Source organism: Mytilinidion resinicola (assembly GCF_010093595.1).
Source record: "Mytilinidion resinicola strain CBS 304.34 unplaced genomic scaffold BDZ99scaffold_5, whole genome shotgun sequence".
Classification (NCBI taxonomy): domain Eukaryota; kingdom Fungi; phylum Ascomycota; class Dothideomycetes; order Mytilinidiales; family Mytilinidiaceae; genus Mytilinidion; species Mytilinidion resinicola.
In genome coordinates, this window is record NW_022985441.1 from 2240962 (window position 1) to 2259813 (window position 18852).

The window sequence follows — 18852 nt, forward strand, 5'->3', positions numbered from 1 at the left end:
TAGTTCGGGCAATGCTTCAGATGGATCTCACATAGCCAAAATGATGTGCTCCAAATTCGTCTCCATCCGTAGGAATTGAACGGGCAGCTACTAGGATGGGAACATGCATGGTTGGAATTATGGCCTCTACAAGGCTTTTGTATCACTACGGAAGACAAGGCTTCAGAAAACCTCTACGGAGCCGTGGTTATCCTCCCATGCGGCTTGTATGCCATGTAATTATTGCTCTCTGAGGTGGCTCTGGGTTCAACCAGCTCGTAGACTGTCTTATGTCATGCTTTAATCACTCTTTGAATATTCAACAGTATTTCACATGGGCATCATGGGTGAAAATACAACGTGGAAACGAGGGAGCAACTGACAAAGCTCGAGTCTCGACTTTGAGCGTGGTTTCGATGAATCCGAGTTGGACCTTTTTCCTCTATGTCCAACCGTTCTAAGACGGCAAGGTGACGAGCACGCCACCGGACCAACCACCTCACTTCAGTATATATAGCATTCCACCTCATCGTCTCCTCTGTCAACATTACAACCACCACCACACCTTCATCATGGCGGAGCTCAAGCATATCCTCGAGCGGCTCGGGCTCGGAGAATACTACGACACACTCGTCAGCAACGGATTCGAGCGATGGGACACGGTTCTTGAGATCACGGAAGACGACCTGAGCGCACTCGAGTTCAAGCGTGGACATCGACGTCTTCTGCAGCGGGAGATTACTCGCTTCCGCGAACATCCCGAGCAGCACGGTCAGGCGGCGAAGGAATCAGGTGAAGGATCCGAGAAGAAGCGCAAAGCGGATTGCCAAGGCAGGTAGAAATGATATTGGTCAGGGGATATGCGCTAACTTGAGATGCTCTTAGGTGGTCCTGCTGCGAAAGTCGTCAAGGAGTCAGATGGTGGTTCCGGCAAGACATGCAAAGCATATCTTCTAGGTAAACTCGTGTGCAATACGTTTGTCATTGCTTAACTCACTCTGATTATAGATGACATTGGTGTCAAAGCGCTAGAGGCCTCTTTCAGTGGTTCTGATGAAAGTAAGTGGCCTCGACAGCAATTTTTCGATATTGTACTCACTGAGAATACACATAGAACGTCAAGCCTACATGGCAATGATAGGCTGCTTCATGCAAGCCCGCAATACGGAGAACGAGGAGTGGGGCAAATTCGCCCGCCAGACCAGGATGCATCGCAATGAGGAAGCTCGGCACCTTTTCTGGTTCTACCAAGGCACTAAAACCCGAGACGACTCTAGCGCTCGGGAACTCGATCGTATTTAAAAAGCCGTGAGGACTATGTACGAGGAAGTGCACCAGTTACCATTCGAGCGCGACATGCAACCTGGGTGTTTGTTTATAGACAACCTGATAATTCACACCGAAGGCAAACTTGACGCCATCGATGAGATCATAGGCTGGGACAACAAAGAAAGGAGGGAGCAGTTATGCCAGGGCTTGAATCTCGAGTTTGACCGCGGCGAACCCGAAGATTGGGAGTTGGACATCTACGGAGAACCTTTTAAGTGTTCAGGTCACGACGCTGAACGAGCCGTCACAGTCTGACCTCTTATTTGCACTTCATCTACTCTCTCAACTTCACATTCAAGGATTCAGTAGAGCTTTTGGCTGGCTTAGCGGAATGGAGTCGAGCTTGAAGATTCGAGATGCCTGAACCTGAGCTGGCGAGCTCTCCTCATGCAGCTATGCTCACATCTATCTATCTATTTCCCTGCGACTTGAGATATCCCAGGCAATTCACACAATTTATTTCCATCCCCGTACGTGATTTACGATAAGTTTTGAAGTATAATCTTTCTTTTGTCTCTTGCCTTCCCTTTGCTGGGACCACCAGGGTGAAGGTGTGTGCACATACTTGTTGCCGCCTGATGTGACTGACTACCTTTCAAGAACTTCAGCAGCATCTATTCTAGCCGATCTGAAGTCTTGCCAGGCTACCTCAGGCACCGTCATCCAGCATTCGATAAGCAACCGGACTGCGCCCCCCTTCTTTCCAAAAGCCTTCCGATGGCACTGACTTCTCTCCTGGGTCACCACGACAGGCCTCACTTCTCTCTTCGAGCAGCTCAGCCTACAATAATACCACGACGCGCTGGTCAACAACGGCTTCGAAACCTGGAGCTTTGACCTCGTGATCACAACAAACGGCCTGAAAGAACTGCGCTTTAAGATCCGTCATCGCCGCATACTTTAGGAAGAGATTGCCGAGTATCACAGACTCGAAGGAAGTGCGCCTCTAGGTGCGCAAAACGTCTACGATCCCGGTCGGTGTCCAGATCCTTGAGCCTACTTAAGTACTTACTACTCACAACGGCGTAGGGGGAAGACTAGAATTCAACACCTTTGCACGTCGAGTTTACGCCGATCAGGGCTGTCCGATTCTCCACGCGGTGATGCAAAGCCTTATGCAGGTCTTCGACACCGAGCAGCGGAGCTTCCAGCATTTTCTCAACGAGCAGCGCTTTCGTCCTACGGAATCGGCACACAAGGTGTTCTGGCTAACATATACGGGGAAGCTGGAGACTATTCGTGACGTTTTGCAGGAACTATAGTCACAAGTAAACAACGAAGAGGCCGCTGAGGGGGATTATTGGAGAGGAGGCAGTAGTTTTAGAGGGGAATGATGCACGCGGCGTAGATTGTGCGGGACATCCTTTGAGGGGTCACCAATTAGGTTCTTGTCTGCACGGTTTCGGGCCAATTGTCTACAGTAAAGGGTACAGCGGGTATGCATAATTTCACACACACAGACGAAATCGCTTGGAAAAGTGCGAACGGCCCCTCAAATATCCACGATTCCCGTCTTTAGTGACAACGCGTTGTAGTCAGTCGGCGTACATCTTCTTGCTACGCTATGTAGTGTCTTCACGAATTTCCACAGTCCAAACGAAAGAGAAAACGTAGATCAGATAACCTTTATTCTTCATTTCTATTAGCTGAGCAGCATTTGGTGTTCTCTAGCACAGCATCGGAGTCCAAGAAGTAAGGTCTAATTTTCAGGCATGTATACCAGATCACTATTAGAGAGCGCGATATCCGACTTCCAGAGAGTTTCAAAACACTTCACTTGGTGAGAGGGCTTTGTGATGAACCATTTGTTGTGTCAAGACAGCATTCTTCTCTTCACCGCCAAACTCTGGCTGCGCCAGCCTGGGTAGCGTTACTCTGTCTCACTTCCTCGAAAGGCGCATCACTTCACCAAAGAGTTTCTTTCTCTCCACAACATCACCGGATGATTCAACCTCGTCCACCACACCATGGCAAGCCTCGCGTCCACGCTGAAGTGCTTGGGGCTGGAAGCGTACTACGATGCTTTCGTCGACAACGGTTTCGAAAATTGCAACACGCTGATGAAGATCACGGAGGATGATCTGAAGGAGCTCGGGGTCAAGCTGGGCCATCGTCGTATCCTGCAACATGAGATCACTACACAACGAAAATACTCTGGTCAAGCTTCTGAGGTTTCGGAGGATAGTGAACCTCCTAAGGGCAACGGGAATGGTCAGGGTCAATCTTCCAGTAAACAGTCCTCTTTTCACTACTTACTGACGATATCCAAGTTTCAGATGATAGCCTCCTTGCGTGGGCCCGTCGAGTTTTCGCCGACCAAGGACAGACCATAACCCCCCAATTGCTCGGCAAGATCAGCAGCATGCTCACTGAGGATGGCATTGAGATCAAGTACTCTGAATTTATTTGCCAAAACCGTCTCCAATCTACGCCGGATGTCATCAAACTGTTTCTGATGGTTCAGGCTCATAACCTTCCGCAACCGTCATTTGACCCAGACGGATGGAGTGAAACAGCGAGGGATGTCTACTAGTGCCTCAAGACAACCCCTCAAACCAGCGAAGGTCTTCATCAAGACGACATCGCCGAACGACTGAACTTGGAAGAGGACGATGTTGCTGCAGCTGGAGATGAGCTTCTGGGGCTGGGGGTCATCTACACGACTACTAACGACGAGACCTGGGCTGTCCTGGAGACGGATTAGATCATCTTCTCCAATCCTTCTAGTCGTCAACACACGGAATTATAGCTAGCCAGAGGCAGGATAGCACACTATCAGGATGCTATTCAAAACCAATATAAAGTTCTCTAGTATCTGATTCAAAATGCACCTTGTGAGGTCTTGTGACACCTGCTTGTTACCGTTAGTGGTTCCCTAACTCCTTTTCAAACCTCGAAACGTGATGCCGAAGTGTTTCTGGAGAACATGAACGAAACCGCAAGTTTTGAAGTATCTCCACAGTGCGCTCACCCCCATTATTACCTATTGACTACGCTTTTAGCAGCAAGTTCGCATAGTAAAAGTTACAGGGCCCCGTACAACGTGGTTAGCAATACGGTGGGCCGATTTCAAGATATCTGGACCGATTGGATTGGGTGACTTGAATTTGAGGGGTGGTTGGACGTACTAATACGATTGAGTACAGCTATTCAATCCAGCATGACATAATACCATGGCCACCTAAAAAGGCTTAGTAAGGGGTAGATAGGGCAAAGGATGGCCTAGTACGAACCCAAAATGAAATATAGACACGTTTTTTTACGCTCCTTCAGTCTGAGCGTGTTTTCAAGAGTTGGGACTGGGGGTCGGATCATCGGTCTGAACTCTCGATAAACATGATGCGCTGCCTCAGAGCTGGCCAACTGCTATACAGTCAACTTTCGTTGGGAGAATGTAGTGGTTAGTTCGACGCTTCATCAAACAAACGAGTCATTTCAAACTGCCATTCACCACCTTTGCCTAGTTTCTTTGCCGTTTGTACCCATATGCACCGGTCCAATGCCCCACGTCCGTGAGATCGATCTCTCTTTCAAGGCAACTCACTGCCCGTTGACTTCCCTTCCATTGGCCTCCACCACTGACCTCTCAGCTCATCATGGACTTCCTAACTTGGACCCTCGAGAGGCTTGACCTCGAAGAGTACCATGATGTATTTGTTGAACACGATGTCGACACCCGGGAGAAGTTTCTCACACTCGAGGACATCAATTTGAGGGAGCTAGGAGTCAAGCCGGAACATCGCCAAACCTTGATGAAGGACACTGAGAATCTCTAAGCTGCGGGCGACTGTTCTTGCTGTGCCACCCCAGTGGAGTCAAATGCTGGTATGGCCTCTCCTCCGCCGAGTAAGTTTTCAAAAGCCATCAATTAGCCCTCTCAGTCACTGATCTTGTTACAGCAGACTTCGATGCCGTGCTGGAGAAGCTTGGCTTGGGAGAGTGCATAAAGACCTTGCGTGAGAACGGGGTTGAGAACTGGGAGACAATCAAGGAGCTTACGGAAAGAGACATGAAGGAGCTGGGCATCAAACTTGGTCATCGCCGCATTCTCTAACGTGAGGTCGCTACCCGCCGCCCCTCCGATAGAGAGCAAGTCGCCGTTCGGGGTCGTTCCACCGGGGTTTATCCTACGGCTGTGCGGGAGAAATCAATCAGTTACAGTGACGCTATGAAGAGTAAGCCCGCTAATGTCTTTGACTCTTCAATATTAGACACTAAGAACTTCTAGATGCGCACTTGGTCGACATCATGATTGATAATCTCATCGCCATCAGCCACCCCCGGAGCAGAGAGAGTCACGAATACAGCAACTTCCTTCAGTCCCACCCTTCCCTCTACAGCGCTTTCGACCGCATCAAGAGCCTGGAAATTGATTGGAAATTTGGTCGAATCAACATGGCGGATCCATATCAGGTGGGGCACCTCCTCGGTGAGCTTCATGCCACTCTGTCGACGATTGACGATCGCTATGACGCTCGGAGAGTTGAGCTTGCGGTTCGGCACTTCAATGTCATCAACGGTTCTGGTGATGCCCAGAAGCGGTCTTCGAGCTACAAATAGCGTTGATGGTGCACCTTACCATGATACGGCGTTCAATGAGCTCCGGAGGCAGCAAAGGGAGGTTGCATTGGGAGACACGACAGGTGGGTATCTATGACTATTTTGTCTACGTGATCGAATCAGGGATGGTCTTGGGGTATTCGGATATATGGGGCGCTTTGGAGTCATCAAGCTCATATATCCTTGCCAATGATAGATCATTAGGACGATTCTTCATCAGCCGCCGAATGATGCTCTAATGTGATCCCCTCGTGATCTCGTACCTGCTCGTGCTTTAGTGGAATCCTCTGTAAGTCTTCCTATGGATTAGATTCGTATACTTCTACAGCCTCCTAAAAAGTATACCTTTGAGGAGGCACACAGCTCTACGATTTGTAGAGCGCAGCCTTTTACCAAGTCTTCGAAGCCACTCTATACCTCTTTCGCCGCCATTCACCGCCTCAAGTTGCCGACGAATAGCCGGCTGCATGGGCCGCCTTACCCCACTAACCAGGAGATGCTTCCCTTGAATTTTTTTTCTCTAGTACTGTTCCACCTCATCCTCTTCCGCCAAATCTGGGTCTCATTCGACGATGGCGGACCTCACTGCCATCCTCACACGCCTGTGTCTGCAGGAATATCGCGACACTTTTACGCGGAATGGCGTCGAAGACTGGACCACGTTCAGGATGCTCACGGAAGAAGATCTGAAGGACCTCGGAGTAAAGCTAGGCCACCGTCGTATTCTCCAGAACGAAGCTACATCCACGCACTCTTGCCAAACTTCTTCTAAGCCATCTAAGGGAGAAGACACTCATTCGGACACTTGCAGTAAGCATGCTAATGCGAGACTCTCTATTGTTCTAATAACTAACACGTCTTAAGCTGAATACTCTATCAAGTCTACGCGTCCCATTTCTGCACTGGATCATGCCCGTTGGCTTTCTGAAGCCATGCTCAACTACTGCAACCTCGTTCGCTCAAGAGGACTTGGGAATACCAGAAGTACTACCACTTTATGAGTCTCGCGCCTCCTTCAATCCTCATCGAGACCTTCTATCTACTCGAAGTGCTCAAGAAATACGTCAAAGAATACGTTCCCATGGACGTCTTGGAAGCCGATCCTCTTTGGGAAGAGATAGTCGACGTACTTGAGATCGAGATCGACATCTTATGAGAATATAGACAACATTAAAATGATTTCCAGTGGGTTTGTGATTGGGTACGTTCAAGTTCAGCTAGACGCTGTCTTGGGAGCTATATCACATGACTGCTCGAAGTTCATGGAGGACGTGGAGCAAATGACGAAGGTTATCATGGGCGACTTTGACACGTTCCCACGGGACTTTCCCTGGGAATAGTATGTCATGAGGCCTGCGGTGTTATGGTGCTACCAAGATCTCGATCCCTGATCAACAGTACATGTGCGAACTCTGGGCAGGTATCCTGGCGGGAAAGGATACTATTTGAGAAACGAAAAAGTCGCGGAAGGATCACACCGGAACTTCTTCCTCACTGTCTGTTTCTCTTCTGTTCTTCTTGATATAGACATGCTCGCCATCACTTTTGCATTGAGTAGCATTTCAGATGTATGGCAGCTATGCCTTATCACCGCCTAAAACTCTACATCCCTGACTTTGACGTGAATTGAGGACAGCATAAAATGGCCTGAACTGCTAATCCCTATTCATCGAAAAAGGTGACTGCGCAATGTTTCGATACCACATGCTAGCTTATAGAGGCCACTATCTACCTCCGTTGCCAGGCCGACAGAGAACAAACTCTCCTCACCATCAGCATATCCGTGAGCGTAGCATCACCGCGTCACTCGACTACATGGTCCTCAATCTACCATGGCAGAGATCAGCGCCGTCTTTTCGCGCCTGGCCTTGGCCGGCGAAGATGACCTTGAGCGTCACTACATTCCGAATGGTTGGCAAAATTGGGAGAACGCAACGCACCTCACGGCGGACGACTTGTTCAAGCTTGGGTTCTACCTCGGTGGGCAGCACATCCTGGAGAAGGTTATTACACCGCAACCGGACAGTTCCGATGACGCGTCTCTTAGTACTGCCTTCGCGAGTATGTCTATCGCAAAACGCGGTAAGTACTCTGCGCGCCGCCTCCCGTTCATTCGAACTTTACTCACAAGACCACAGCTTATCCGACCATCCGGCCCCTAAACCCCACCGAATCCAACCTCGAATTAGCCATGATCGAATACTTCAAGGCGCTCCACAAGCCTAAGGATCAGGAAGATACCGAGGACGACCGGGAGATGTACCGCGAATATGAGGAATTCCTTAGCCAAGATCCACATGGTGCGCTGATAGAGACGTATCACCTGCGCGGCGTCCTGAAGAGATACGTGTCTGAGCATATCGACGTTCAAACAGTGGACTCGGATGGAGTGTGGGGCCTGGTCAGAATGGCACTTTGCCAGATAGACGTCACAGCTTGTTTGTACCGATGCCGTACCGAGTACGAATTGAACGAAAGGGCGATGGCATATGATAGTGGGAATATCGACGGTCAGCTGGATGCACTTCTTAAAGTTCTCAGCGATGACCCTGATGGCATTCGATTCGGTATTGCGCATATGTGGGAGCGTGGAGAGTTGAAGGGCTAAGCTACGGGGGCATCGCCGTCGTGGACATGGGTTCTTTAACATGCTGTAAACATTTTCAAGTTCTAAAAGGTCGCGGATACTTTGGAATAGCATCATGCGGGAATTCGGGCTTTGCGGATCAGATCAGAATTACGCAGCCATGCTGGCTCGTCTTTGCCGAATTGCCTGTTCACCTCAGAATTTCAAGTACTCCCCAGTCCTCCAAAATGGCACCACTTTGATACAATGTAGTCCAACATCTTTTGGAAACACTATGAAGCTCCCCAAATGTCGTTCTAACTTCAAGATCTCCATGTCTATGAGCTTGTGTAGAGTATCTACATATCACAAATCGCCGCTGAAGATGCTCCTCACGTGAAATCCCACGAAATCCTTGGAGCAGCTGAAGCAATACTAGATACGAAAGTGAGATCCTAAACAGTCAGCCATATTACAGTGTTTAAGATCTCATCCGCTAGGGTGCCTCACTGCAGAGCATCTCACTCCTACTTCGTGCCAACGTGGGCGACACCCAAGATATCAGCGCCACGATCAGTGACGTGGTTTTAGTCATCTACACTAGCCACAGCCTACAAACGACTGTTTCGCTTCACCGTCGAGCGAATCTCTTCTTCTCACTTCAACCACCCCATTCACCCTACACCGTCAACATGGAGTCTGAAGACGACTCTCCCGGTGAGGCAGGAGACATGAGAGGGAACCAGGCAGGGAAGAACACTGAAGGAAACAAGCACGGAGGAGCTACCGATGACAACATTCAAGATGGAGGAGTGTCAGATCTCAAGCTTATGGAAGCTGCGTACATCCAGTCACTCTTCGTGCCCGTCGACAATCCGATCTTCATCTTGCAGCTACCACCAAACCTTCGTCAACGAGTATCGAATCGCGACTTTCTCGAAGATCAGGTACAGCGTCACCTCGCACTGGAGCCTCTTCCATCTGCATCACAACATACAAGTACAGGTATAATCGCTATGGGAGAGACCAACTCGGAAATGATCGAAGACGCCGTCATCAAGCACATCGAGAGCCTCAGTCATGCCAACGAAACCCTCCATGATTTTCGAATGCGCCTTCGTCGCGAGCCAACCGACGACGACGAGATGTTGAGCGTATCTATCGACGCCATCGCCTACGCTCTCATCAAGGAAACAGTCTCGCAAGAGATAGTTGAGCGGCTTTTGCTCTTGTTCGTATCTTACCCGACCAGCCTACCGAGAGTCGACGTCATGGCTTTCAAGTACTTGTGCTCGATCACGACAGTGGAAGATTTGGTCGTGGCCGTCTTCAAAGTTCTGGAAAGCATGCTGGTTCGGTATCCGGAAGACCAGGAAGGTATATTTATTATGCTGCTTGCTGGGGTCAGAGTTGTTGGTGCGAAATACCACGTCGAAGCATGCTTGCGTCAATGCTGGTGGGAGAGGGATGACGACTATGAATGGTAGCCTCAACCGTCAGCTACTATGACTTAGAAGCCTGGATAATTCAAGAGCGTCTTCTCATGGAAAATCTCCTCATACAAAATGACAAAGTTACATGGAACCCTTGCAACGTTACTCACCAGTTCTTAATGTCTTGATATGTGATAGATACTCTCTGATCTCCAGTACAGTCTTTGGAAAATAAGTAGTCGCCTGACGCCTTCCCAGGTATCGTTTTCATTCTAGCTAGGATGTACAGACCCGAAGGCTTTAAGTCGATGTGGTTTATAAGAAGTATAGTGCAGCTCACTTTCTGCTCACTGGGGTTCAATACCATGGGAAGAAACGTAGACAACCTACCCAACGAGACACAGGAATAATTCAAGCAGAACTTGGAAGCTGCAAACTCGACGGCCAAGCTACCCGCCCACCTACTCTCATCCAGCTACCTTATCAACTCGCTCATCCCCAGATACCCAGAGGTCTCCAAACCCACTGCCCATCTTACCTCACCCTTCGCGCTGAAGCAAACTCCAAGCCTGGAGAGTGTTTTGTCGAGCGCCAATACCTTGACCCCTCCTCTGAAACTTTCAGAGAACTGTCCTACCACCCCCGCCTTACAGACCCATAATCTCCAAAGACCGAAGTCGCCCTAACCCTCTCAATAGCTGATAGAATCGATAGAGCTGCGATGCTGCGCCCGCTTCGGTCCTATATAGGAAGACAAAGTGGTTGGCGTCCTCGTCGTCGCTACGATTCATGCCAGTATAACGGTGACAGTTCCACAAGAAGGGGTGGAGGGGAGAACGAGGGGATTAGTCACCTACCAACTGGATGCTTCGAGCTTCATGCCTGCTTGCGAAGGTAAGATGTTTGGTAACCTTTCCGCGGCTTTGACCAAGGAGATGGAGACTTAGTGCACGGAGAGACTGAGAGGGAGGGGGCCGTCTATATTGAGACCGTGGCGATGATGTGGGACTATACTCTTTGGGGAATTGATGCTTCGACAAACTTCTTTGTAGAGGTGTTCAGGCCGTTGGGGTTGGTGGGAATTGGGGCTTGGGGACAGAGGAGGGAATATGGATATTAGGGAGCTCGAGGTAGTGTAATACTACGGTCTACATCTATATAAATAGTCTATCACTATATGAAGTCCTTTGATGTATTTTGAAGAATCGGAAAAAGGTGCAAGCAGATCGCTTTGAACGATTTTGACCTCACCATGCCATCTCAGACAGCGTCAATCACCAGTATCCAAAAGGGATACTAAAACACCTTCAAGCTTTTGAGAGTAAAAGAACATCACATGGGAGAAACAGGTGCCGTACTTCAGAATTGATGACCCGTCGCTAAGATATGACAACTTCACTCTCTTTCACGTGCGGTGAGATATCCCATCATAGTAATCAGCGCTAAGTCCATCTTAGATCCTGCTGCTCGCCAGGTAATGACCTCGTCACCCACTTCATCTCCATCAATCAAATTTCGCACACATTCTGCATCACGACAATGACTATGCTTCCGCAAGAGGAGCAAGCTGGTAGCACAGAGGACATTCGAGGAAGCTCCTGCAACGAAACAGAATATAACAACGACGGAAGCCAAGGGAATGAAGGCAATGGCGGAGGAATCGGACAAACTCACTCCATCGATGGGCTCTACATGAACTCACTCACCGTACCCGGTCTTGAAAATCCGTTCATCAACCGGTTCCCGAACGACGGCAATCCGCAGACCCCTTACGTCCAGACGGTTCACGATAAAATCGAAGCCAAGGCCAAGACTCTCGCCCTACAATTCGATTCATACCAGCACGCGACCGAGAATTTGAACCTGACAGAGCTTTCGCGGCTCGCGGTGTCAAGATGGTCGAAGCACATCGCAATGCGAACGAGGGAATGGAAGAATTGCACAGCCGCCTGCGTCGTGAGGCGACGGAAGAAAACAAGATGCTTAGCATTCTCCTGGATGCTCTTGCGTATGGGGCGAGCAAAAGACGACTGTCTCAAGGCGTGATTGAGAAGTATATCTTGCACAATATGGTTGCGGAGCTGGACGCGATGGCCCTCAAAAACTTCTGCACGATTACCACATTCGAGGAACTTGTGTTGGCTTTCGTTAAGTACCAGGAAATCTTCATCATACTGAATCCTGATACCACCGACAATATATACCATGACGTATTCTACATGGTCTCAGAGTACGGCACTGAATACCAAAAATGGGCAATGGAACAGATTGTCTATCCTTTCGACACTACGGATTCTTGAAGGTCGAAGGGAACGGTACGTCACTGTGTGATGAAGATACTGTCAACTTCATGTTTCATACAAGCATTATGATATGAACACTACCGTTCGAAGCATCGGTCGGAATCTCAGACGTGGGTATGGTGGCTTGGTATGGCGACTCATCATACCAATCGGATTGGACCGCGTTTCTTGTGCAAAACTATACGAAGAGATTACCGCAATACTACCAGCTAGATTACCTTTCGACTTCTCGACTCAACCCAACAATACGACAACCAAGAAGCTCGGACACCTTGCATAGGCCGCAGCTAGATATAGTGGTAGTTGCTTCCAGTTGTAGTAGAGGACTCTTCTTCTTCAGAATACCGTAGAAAGTCAATCACAATGCTACTCCATTCCACCTCAACTTCAATTACTGAATGACATCGTGGTGACAACGTGCAAGTGACGCTCTTCTAAGATCTGTCTTATCTCGTATCCATCGCAGACATGGTATCAAATCCCTCTTACGTATTCTAACTTGATACACCTGAAACAATCACAGAGTATGGAAAAACACATCCTAGGAGTTTGGAGACACTTCGGCCTTTCAGTCTCCATTCAACAAAGGCGTAAAAAACAGAGTTCAGGATCTCAGATGCGGACATGGGGGCTGCCTATGGCGATTCGTTTAGCCAAGTGCTTCGAGAGTGATCTTTATCAATAAGTATTGGAGGAAAGGGAGAAAACACTACTACTTTACACACATTGCATATTAGATCGTGATGGCCATAGTCGACACTCAAACAATCTAAAATGCTCACTATGAGTGGCTACGTAGGAAATAAGCCCGGTGACTCACTATTTGCTCAATGCTCAGTCGCCATTATTCATCAGCGCAAGCTACAATACTAGAACAAAAGTTTGGGCAGGACAGCACAAACTCAAAATTTTCATCACAACCGTTTGTCACTAGAACGCAATAGAAACCTCTTCCAATGTATATACATTGCCCCACGCTACGCGATATTCTTCATCATCGTTTGTCTCACTAAGCTGATCACAGGAACTCGTGCATCGCGATGGCGTCCCATGATGGAGCAATGAATAGCGCAGAGGACATGGACAAAGAGGAAGGACACAACGGAGGTAGTGGCGGAGGAGATGGCGGAGCGCAGCCACTGACCGATAATCTCAACGCCCTCCCCCCCGCTGCACCAATTGCCCGGCTTGTGTCCAATACTGCAACACCTGCGAACGCTCCACTCAATCTATCCTACTCCGGTCGTCTCTACCGCTTTGCTGAAAGCCACACTGGAGAGCGCCAGGATAACGTCAAGAGAATGATTGAACAAGAACGAAACTTCGGTTCCGACAGAAAACCTGACGATTGGGACCAGGTCAAGGGCACGGAAACCAACATGGTCAAGCGCGGCATGAGCTTCTTGAACGCGAACGAGACTTTGGACCAGCTAGTTAGCCGCCTTCGCGAGGACCCCAACACCGAAAACAAGATGTTCAGCATTATCATCGATGTCATCATGTATAATGCTAGTAAAGGGCCTGGGGCTCGCGCGGACTTCGAACAGCGCATTCTGGATATGATGCTCTACGACATGACTGCGCTGTCCTTCAGATACTTCTGCTCTCTTACTATGCTCGAGGAACTGATCATGGCCCTCGTCAAATTCTTCGAAGGTGAAGTCATTCGGAAGCCAAGCAGGAAAGGGTGGACTTGTCGACACATGAGATCTATTGTGCTGTTGTGGGGCACTCCTGACCATATGAAAGCATTTTCTTCCCCCTGGGATGCTTGGGCTTGGAAGGTTGATATGGATGTCCAGACCGGGCGTGACTAGAGATCCCTTCGGGGCCTAGGTAAACCGCCTTTGGGCTTCTACCGATCTAGTCAAGGGGGCAACTCCGAGGAAGGCGATACGGATCTGGTCAGGGCCTTGAGAAGGTCAGTGGAGATAAGGCTCTGTGTGGAATGACTACGGCTTGTCTTGCGTTCAAGTCCTCTGTAAACATTATGCAATACTATTTCAGAACCTTGCAAATTGCTTCTTCTATGGTTGACCCCGAGCGCTATGCTGGTAGATTAGGCCGACGAGGATCAAAATGTTGTTTGTTAGCCTCTAAGGACTCATCATCGACAAGCTACAATTCATTTTGGTTGGATGCACCCGCAATGACCTACCTAATCAAGCATATGCCATCCGGGCAATACCGCCGAGCCGCTGACAGAGTCGCCGAGTCGGCCCTTCGCTCCTAACTAGCTTACCAGCTACCAGTAGCCTTCCCCACTCACTCTATGACACTCAAAGACAACGACATCCCATCCCATAGCCTCAACTGCAATCATCTTTCCAGCATAATAATGACAGTGGCGTCGTATTTCTTCAACTAAATGATTATATAAGGACCTTCTGGGCGGCGGTGTCTTTTCTCTCATATCGTTCATAATGACTTCAACCATCCACCTCACAACCTTCGAAGCGAACTCCGCAGAAGATCGGGAAAAGGTATGGCATTTTCAACTGTATCCTGGCCAATTCAGCATGATACTCCTTTCCAAGCATCAATATCCCTCGTAACATATCCTCAGGTCGTTACCATCCTAACCCCCCTCCAACCCCACGCTGTATCCGCCGGCCTCTCCAAGTTCTGCATCTGCATCCCCGACGACCCCGCGGATGCGACTCCAGTGCTTCTCATCGAAGAGTAACTGTACCTTTCCCTTCATTGCTCGCGCACTTGCCCTGTCCCTTCTCTAATCACCCCCAACCGCTAGTCACGTCAGCTCATACGCCCACCCAGAATCCCTCCCTCCCCCATCTCCACTTGGGCCTCCGACGGCTACAACCCCTCCAACCTAACCCTCAACTCCGTCCTCGAGACACTATCTACCATCCAACCCACCCAAAAACTCCTCCCAGGCGTCTCCTTCTATCGCCCCTCGCTCGCGACCACACCTGTAGAAGACCTCTTCATCGTCACAGCTATGTTCGGTTTCAGGCCCGGGACTGCGTTAAGGGCATTACAAGGTTGGAGAGAGTTTGCGGGATACTGTGAAGAGGAGGAGGAGGAGGATGTGTTGGGGTATTATGTTGCGGCTGTGGAAGCTGGGATTCAAGAGGAAGAGAAAGCGGCGGGGGAGGGAGAGGAAATTAGGACATTGGAGATTTATGCGAGCAAGAAGTTCGTGTATGATGTCCATTTGAAGAGCCCAGCAGTGGGGAGGAATCAAGAGCAGAATGGGGCGTGGAGAAACGGGAGGAGGGGGGTGGGACGGTGGAGGGTTGTCGGGGGCTCGTTGGGGTAACGATGGTCGATGAGCTGGATGAGGAGAGAATGATGATGGAGGTCATAATTAATGGTAGGTTCAATACACGATTTAGCTTCGCTGATTCTCTCTATCGTTATATTGGTCGTGAGGAAGAATGGGATGGGGATAGGGGAGGCTTGGCAGGTTGGGACTGCCCCTGATGCCAGCCAGCCATGCTCCAGTCCTCTCCACGCCAATCCTCTAAAAAGGAAAATGCGGGTTATCACGAACCTTCTGGACAAGTGATTGTGGGAGAAGCAGAGGGAGCTTCCAAGGCTTGGCGGCGGGTCGTGCAGGTCGCGCGCGTGAGCTTCGTTGTAGAAAGGTGAATTATCCAACCTCGAAATGCTGGACATAAAAGAACGTCCTCCGGCGCCCAACCTGCCTCTCTTCTACACCAGCTTTCTTTCCAACCACCACACCAAAAGCAGACTTCCAAACTCCACTGCCTTGCCAAAGCAATCTTGCAATCTTGCAGCAACTACCAACAGCACCAGCAACCAGCTTTAGCACTCAGCCCACCTACATCTCCAGCAGCTTCCCCCCGCTCAGCTTGTCTCCAGACAAACCTTGATCTGGCATTCCCGCAGCACACCACCACCACCTAACAAAGTCCTCTAATCTCGTAAGTTTCCCTCATCACCTCGTCGCTGCCTTGCTAGGGAGCCTTCCATATACCTCTTCCAGACAACATATCCCTATACGCGAAAGCTAACACCATCATCTCCAGTTCTCCAAATCCGATTCACCATCCCAAAATGACTTCTTCCACCTCCACACGCTCTTCCCGCAAGTCGGCGTCGCAAGCTGCCCTCGCGCGTCGCCAGGCCAAGTCCATCAGCCAGGGCCGTTCACCAACTCCGCCATCCGAAGCGTCCTCGCATACCATGCGCGGCGACTCGCCTCCCTGCAACCAGCTGTCCTCTAGATCTCCATCTGTAGATTCATTCTACACGTCCACCACGGAGGGATTCAGCGCCGGTGAACCCAGCCGTGAGTCCAGCATGGAGAGGACTCTCACCCACGCTGCTCGATACGACAGGGTTGTTCTCCGAGGTTACGACGTGGAAGAGTATATCCACCAGGACGATCGAGAGGAATTCGATCCGGTCACCTACCCGGCCTCAGACATGGGCCTTGGCGGCCAGTATGGTATGCCTTCCCCCGACGGCGGCAGCTCTCCTCGCAGCGAAACCGGCGCTGGGAGGACGTTGGAAGAAGTTCGTAATGACTTCAACCAACAACATCACAGCCAAGAGGACGGTCAGGGATACCGTACTTCGCCACATACCTACGGCGGCAGGTCTCCTTATCGGCGCAACGACGACAGCACGGAGGGTCCTTTCGATCTCTTTGACCCTAATAACCTCAATGTTCCCATCCTCGATGTTCCCATTCATGACCTCCCGATTCATGACCTCCACAGCGTCCCTGAGCCCCGTAAGCCGAACCTGAATTTCACGCTTCCCTACTATCCACGCGAGCCCTATGAGGCGGAGCGCGCTGCGGCCATGTTGGCGGATGCGAGACGTCGGAGTGAGGCCGAGGGGAACGGCTACGCCGGGGAGTGGAGCCCCGACGTGGTGTGTAATGACCTGTACGGTGGTCATTCCCCAATGCATCTGCCAGAGAGCAAATTTTATAAGCGCGTTCTATCTCCAGACCTTCACGATGACTGGGATGAGGATGGTTACGACGCGTACGGTGAGGACGACGACCGGTCGATGACTGGTATGGATGGCGAGGAAGTCCGGGATACGGTGGAGCCGTACACTCCCCGTGCTTATCCTCGCAGCCCTCATCCGCAGGAAAATCTCCTGAGGACTCCGTCGCCTGATTCACGCCAGACAGTCTTCGACGAGCGCACTGGATTTCCAGAACCATATGCCAATGTCCACGATCTGAAGCGCGGCCGCCGCGATCTTTCCTCTTCTCCTGGTTCCAGCACTGGTCCACCTACCAAGCGTCCGTGCGATCGATTTGGAGCGTTTCCGACCTCTCCATCGCCGTCTCTTTTCAATCCTCGCAGTAGCGTCGGCCTTCATACCCCAGCCCCAATTCCGTTTATTCCTCGACGTGGATTGAAGCGTTCGGCACCGGAGGATGAGGATGGCCCTCTATATCGAGTGGATAGCCCCGACCATCTGGCGCCAGCCTACCGCCGTAACAAGCGCGGCCGCTTGACTCCTCCCTCTCCAAAGACGTACCAACATCGTGGTAGTCTTGGATTTCCGTTCCAAACGCCGCAGCGCAAGACGGACCGCGAGGTAATCGATCTGACCTCCCCGTCCCCCAGGCGCCGCGTCCTCTCGAGGCACTCCCCCCCCAGCCGCTCGACCTCGAGTCTCCCCCCCTTACGCGTTCCTTTGCCGCGGGTCAACTTCCACAACAACACCCCGCCTCTTCCTCGCATTCCGTCACTCCCTCGCGAATTGTCGCCGCGAGCTCGCGAGATGACCCCACGCACTCGCGCCCAATACCTTGACGACTTCAACTACTCGTCCCGTGCCAGCTCACCAGCTCCCTCCAACAACGGCTTCTCCATCAATCGCCTCGACCTCCTCCAGCACGACGTCGAAGCGCTGAGGGCTGATTACACCCGCGACGTCGGCGCGCTCCGCCAGCAGCAGCTCGACTGGTTGGGCGACGTCGGCAATATCCAGCGGGATTGGCATGGCAAGTTCACGCAGACGGAGTACCGGATGGAGGTGCTCCGTGATGAGTTCGACGACCACGTCACGGCGCAGGAGGACCTCAACGACGCGCTGTGGGAGCGTGTAGACGATGTGCGCGACGAGCTCAACGGATATCGGACTGAGGAGGAGGAGCAGGAGGAGCAGGAGGAGCAGGAGGAGCAGGAGGAGCAGGAGGAGCAGGAGGAGCAGGAGGAGCAGGCGCATGTGCTGCACGAGGTGCAGCACAACCTGCAGAATGTATACGACAAGACCAATGCAGAGGTTATTGTTAACCTGAACAAGACAGTAGACAAGACCAACGAGCTGGAGGCCATTATAGGGGACATGCGTAGGGCCATTGAGGGCATGCGCGGCGAAATGGATACGATGAAGGGGGAGATGCGGGGCTTGAGTGCCGAAAACGAGGAGCTGAGGGGGCACCTTGAGCAGTACAAGGAGCGCGATGCGCAGACCAAGCGTGTGATTGCGCAGCATTTCTTTGGTGTGCAGGTGGAGGATGATGACGACGAAGAATTGTAGGAAATGGGTGTTCGGGGGGAGATGTGGTGGTGAGACTGATGCTTCCAGATCCACTTCGGGGTCTTTCCACGACTTTTCCTTTTGTTCTTCTAGGGCTATTAAGAGGACGGATTGACCTGGCGATGTCCTTCCATACCTTGTTTGGGTCTTTCGACGATTTATCTCTTGTTTTATGGCTCTA

The 18852-nt window shown here is 50.7% G+C and overlaps 9 protein-coding genes across 9 annotated transcripts; all 9 read left to right on the plus strand.

The window, feature by feature from the left end:
- Positions 1–518: 518 nt before the first annotated feature.
- Positions 519–740, plus strand: BDZ99DRAFT_338006 (uncharacterized protein; the record flags this gene model as incomplete). The annotated part of the gene is made up of 1 exon (XM_033714327.1): positions 519–740. A coding segment is annotated over one exon (222 nt), but the record flags the coding sequence as incomplete, so codon positions are not given.
- Positions 741–3275: 2535 nt separating this feature from the next.
- BDZ99DRAFT_474246 (uncharacterized protein) lies at positions 3276–4012 on the plus strand (the record flags this gene model as incomplete). Its single annotated transcript, XM_033721887.1, has 3 exons — positions 3276–3519; positions 3579–3766; positions 3851–4012. 3 exons carry the CDS (start codon positions 3276–3278, stop codon positions 4010–4012), a joined length of 594 nt encoding a protein of 197 aa, XP_033580579.1.
- Positions 4013–5135: 1123 nt separating this feature from the next.
- On the plus strand, positions 5136–5868 carry BDZ99DRAFT_517862 (uncharacterized protein; the record flags this gene model as incomplete). Its single annotated transcript, XM_033725230.1, has 3 exons — positions 5136–5154; positions 5208–5342; positions 5537–5868. The coding sequence occupies 3 exons, from the start codon at positions 5136–5138 to the stop codon at positions 5866–5868; spliced, it is 486 nt and encodes a 161-aa protein (XP_033580580.1).
- A 572-nt stretch (positions 5869–6440) lies between these two features.
- BDZ99DRAFT_517863 (uncharacterized protein) lies at positions 6441–7024 on the plus strand (the record flags this gene model as incomplete). Its single annotated transcript, XM_033725231.1, has 3 exons — positions 6441–6678; positions 6733–6821; positions 6851–7024. The coding sequence occupies 3 exons, from the start codon at positions 6441–6443 to the stop codon at positions 7022–7024; spliced, it is 501 nt and encodes a 166-aa protein (XP_033580581.1).
- Positions 7025–7700: 676 nt separating this feature from the next.
- Positions 7701–9921, plus strand: BDZ99DRAFT_474248 (uncharacterized protein; the record flags this gene model as incomplete). Its single annotated transcript, XM_033721888.1, has 4 exons — positions 7701–7950; positions 8007–8448; positions 8537–8789; positions 8935–9921. The coding sequence occupies 4 exons, from the start codon at positions 7701–7703 to the stop codon at positions 9919–9921; spliced, it is 1932 nt and encodes a 643-aa protein (XP_033580582.1).
- A 1485-nt stretch (positions 9922–11406) lies between these two features.
- BDZ99DRAFT_474249 (uncharacterized protein) lies at positions 11407–12167 on the plus strand (the record flags this gene model as incomplete). Its single annotated transcript, XM_033721889.1, has 2 exons — positions 11407–11875; positions 11908–12167. The coding sequence occupies 2 exons, from the start codon at positions 11407–11409 to the stop codon at positions 12165–12167; spliced, it is 729 nt and encodes a 242-aa protein (XP_033580583.1).
- Positions 12168–13210: 1043 nt separating this feature from the next.
- BDZ99DRAFT_474250 (uncharacterized protein) lies at positions 13211–13987 on the plus strand (the record flags this gene model as incomplete). Its single annotated transcript, XM_033721890.1, has 1 exon — positions 13211–13987. One exon carries the CDS (start codon positions 13211–13213, stop codon positions 13985–13987), a length of 777 nt encoding a protein of 258 aa, XP_033580584.1.
- A 505-nt stretch (positions 13988–14492) lies between these two features.
- Positions 14493–15834, plus strand: BDZ99DRAFT_259573 (uncharacterized protein). The gene is made up of 4 exons (XM_033713774.1): positions 14493–14533; positions 14592–14653; positions 14737–14852; positions 14949–15834. Exons 1-4 carry the CDS (start codon positions 14509–14511, stop codon positions 15451–15453), a joined length of 708 nt encoding a protein of 235 aa, XP_033580585.1. The 5' UTR covers positions 14493–14508; the 3' UTR covers positions 15454–15834.
- Positions 15835–16214: 380 nt separating this feature from the next.
- On the plus strand, positions 16215–18671 carry BDZ99DRAFT_474252 (uncharacterized protein; the record flags this gene model as incomplete). Its single annotated transcript, XM_033721891.1, has 1 exon — positions 16215–18671. The coding sequence occupies one exon, from the start codon at positions 16215–16217 to the stop codon at positions 18669–18671; it is 2457 nt and encodes an 818-aa protein (XP_033580586.1).
- Between the last annotated feature and the right edge of the window lie 181 nt (positions 18672–18852).

Excerpts from the sequence above, each read along its gene's own strand:
- BDZ99DRAFT_259573 (XM_033713774.1), top strand. The coding sequence starts at position 14,509 with ATGACAGTGGCGTCGTATTTCTTCA. Across the intron at positions 14,654-14,736 it reads CCGCAGAAGATCGGGAAAAG|GTCGTTACCATCCTAACCCC; the intron begins GTATGGCATTTT and ends ACATATCCTCAG. Across the intron at positions 14,853-14,948 it reads CCAGTGCTTCTCATCGAAGA|AATCCCTCCCTCCCCCATCT; the intron begins GTAACTGTACCT and ends ACGCCCACCCAG.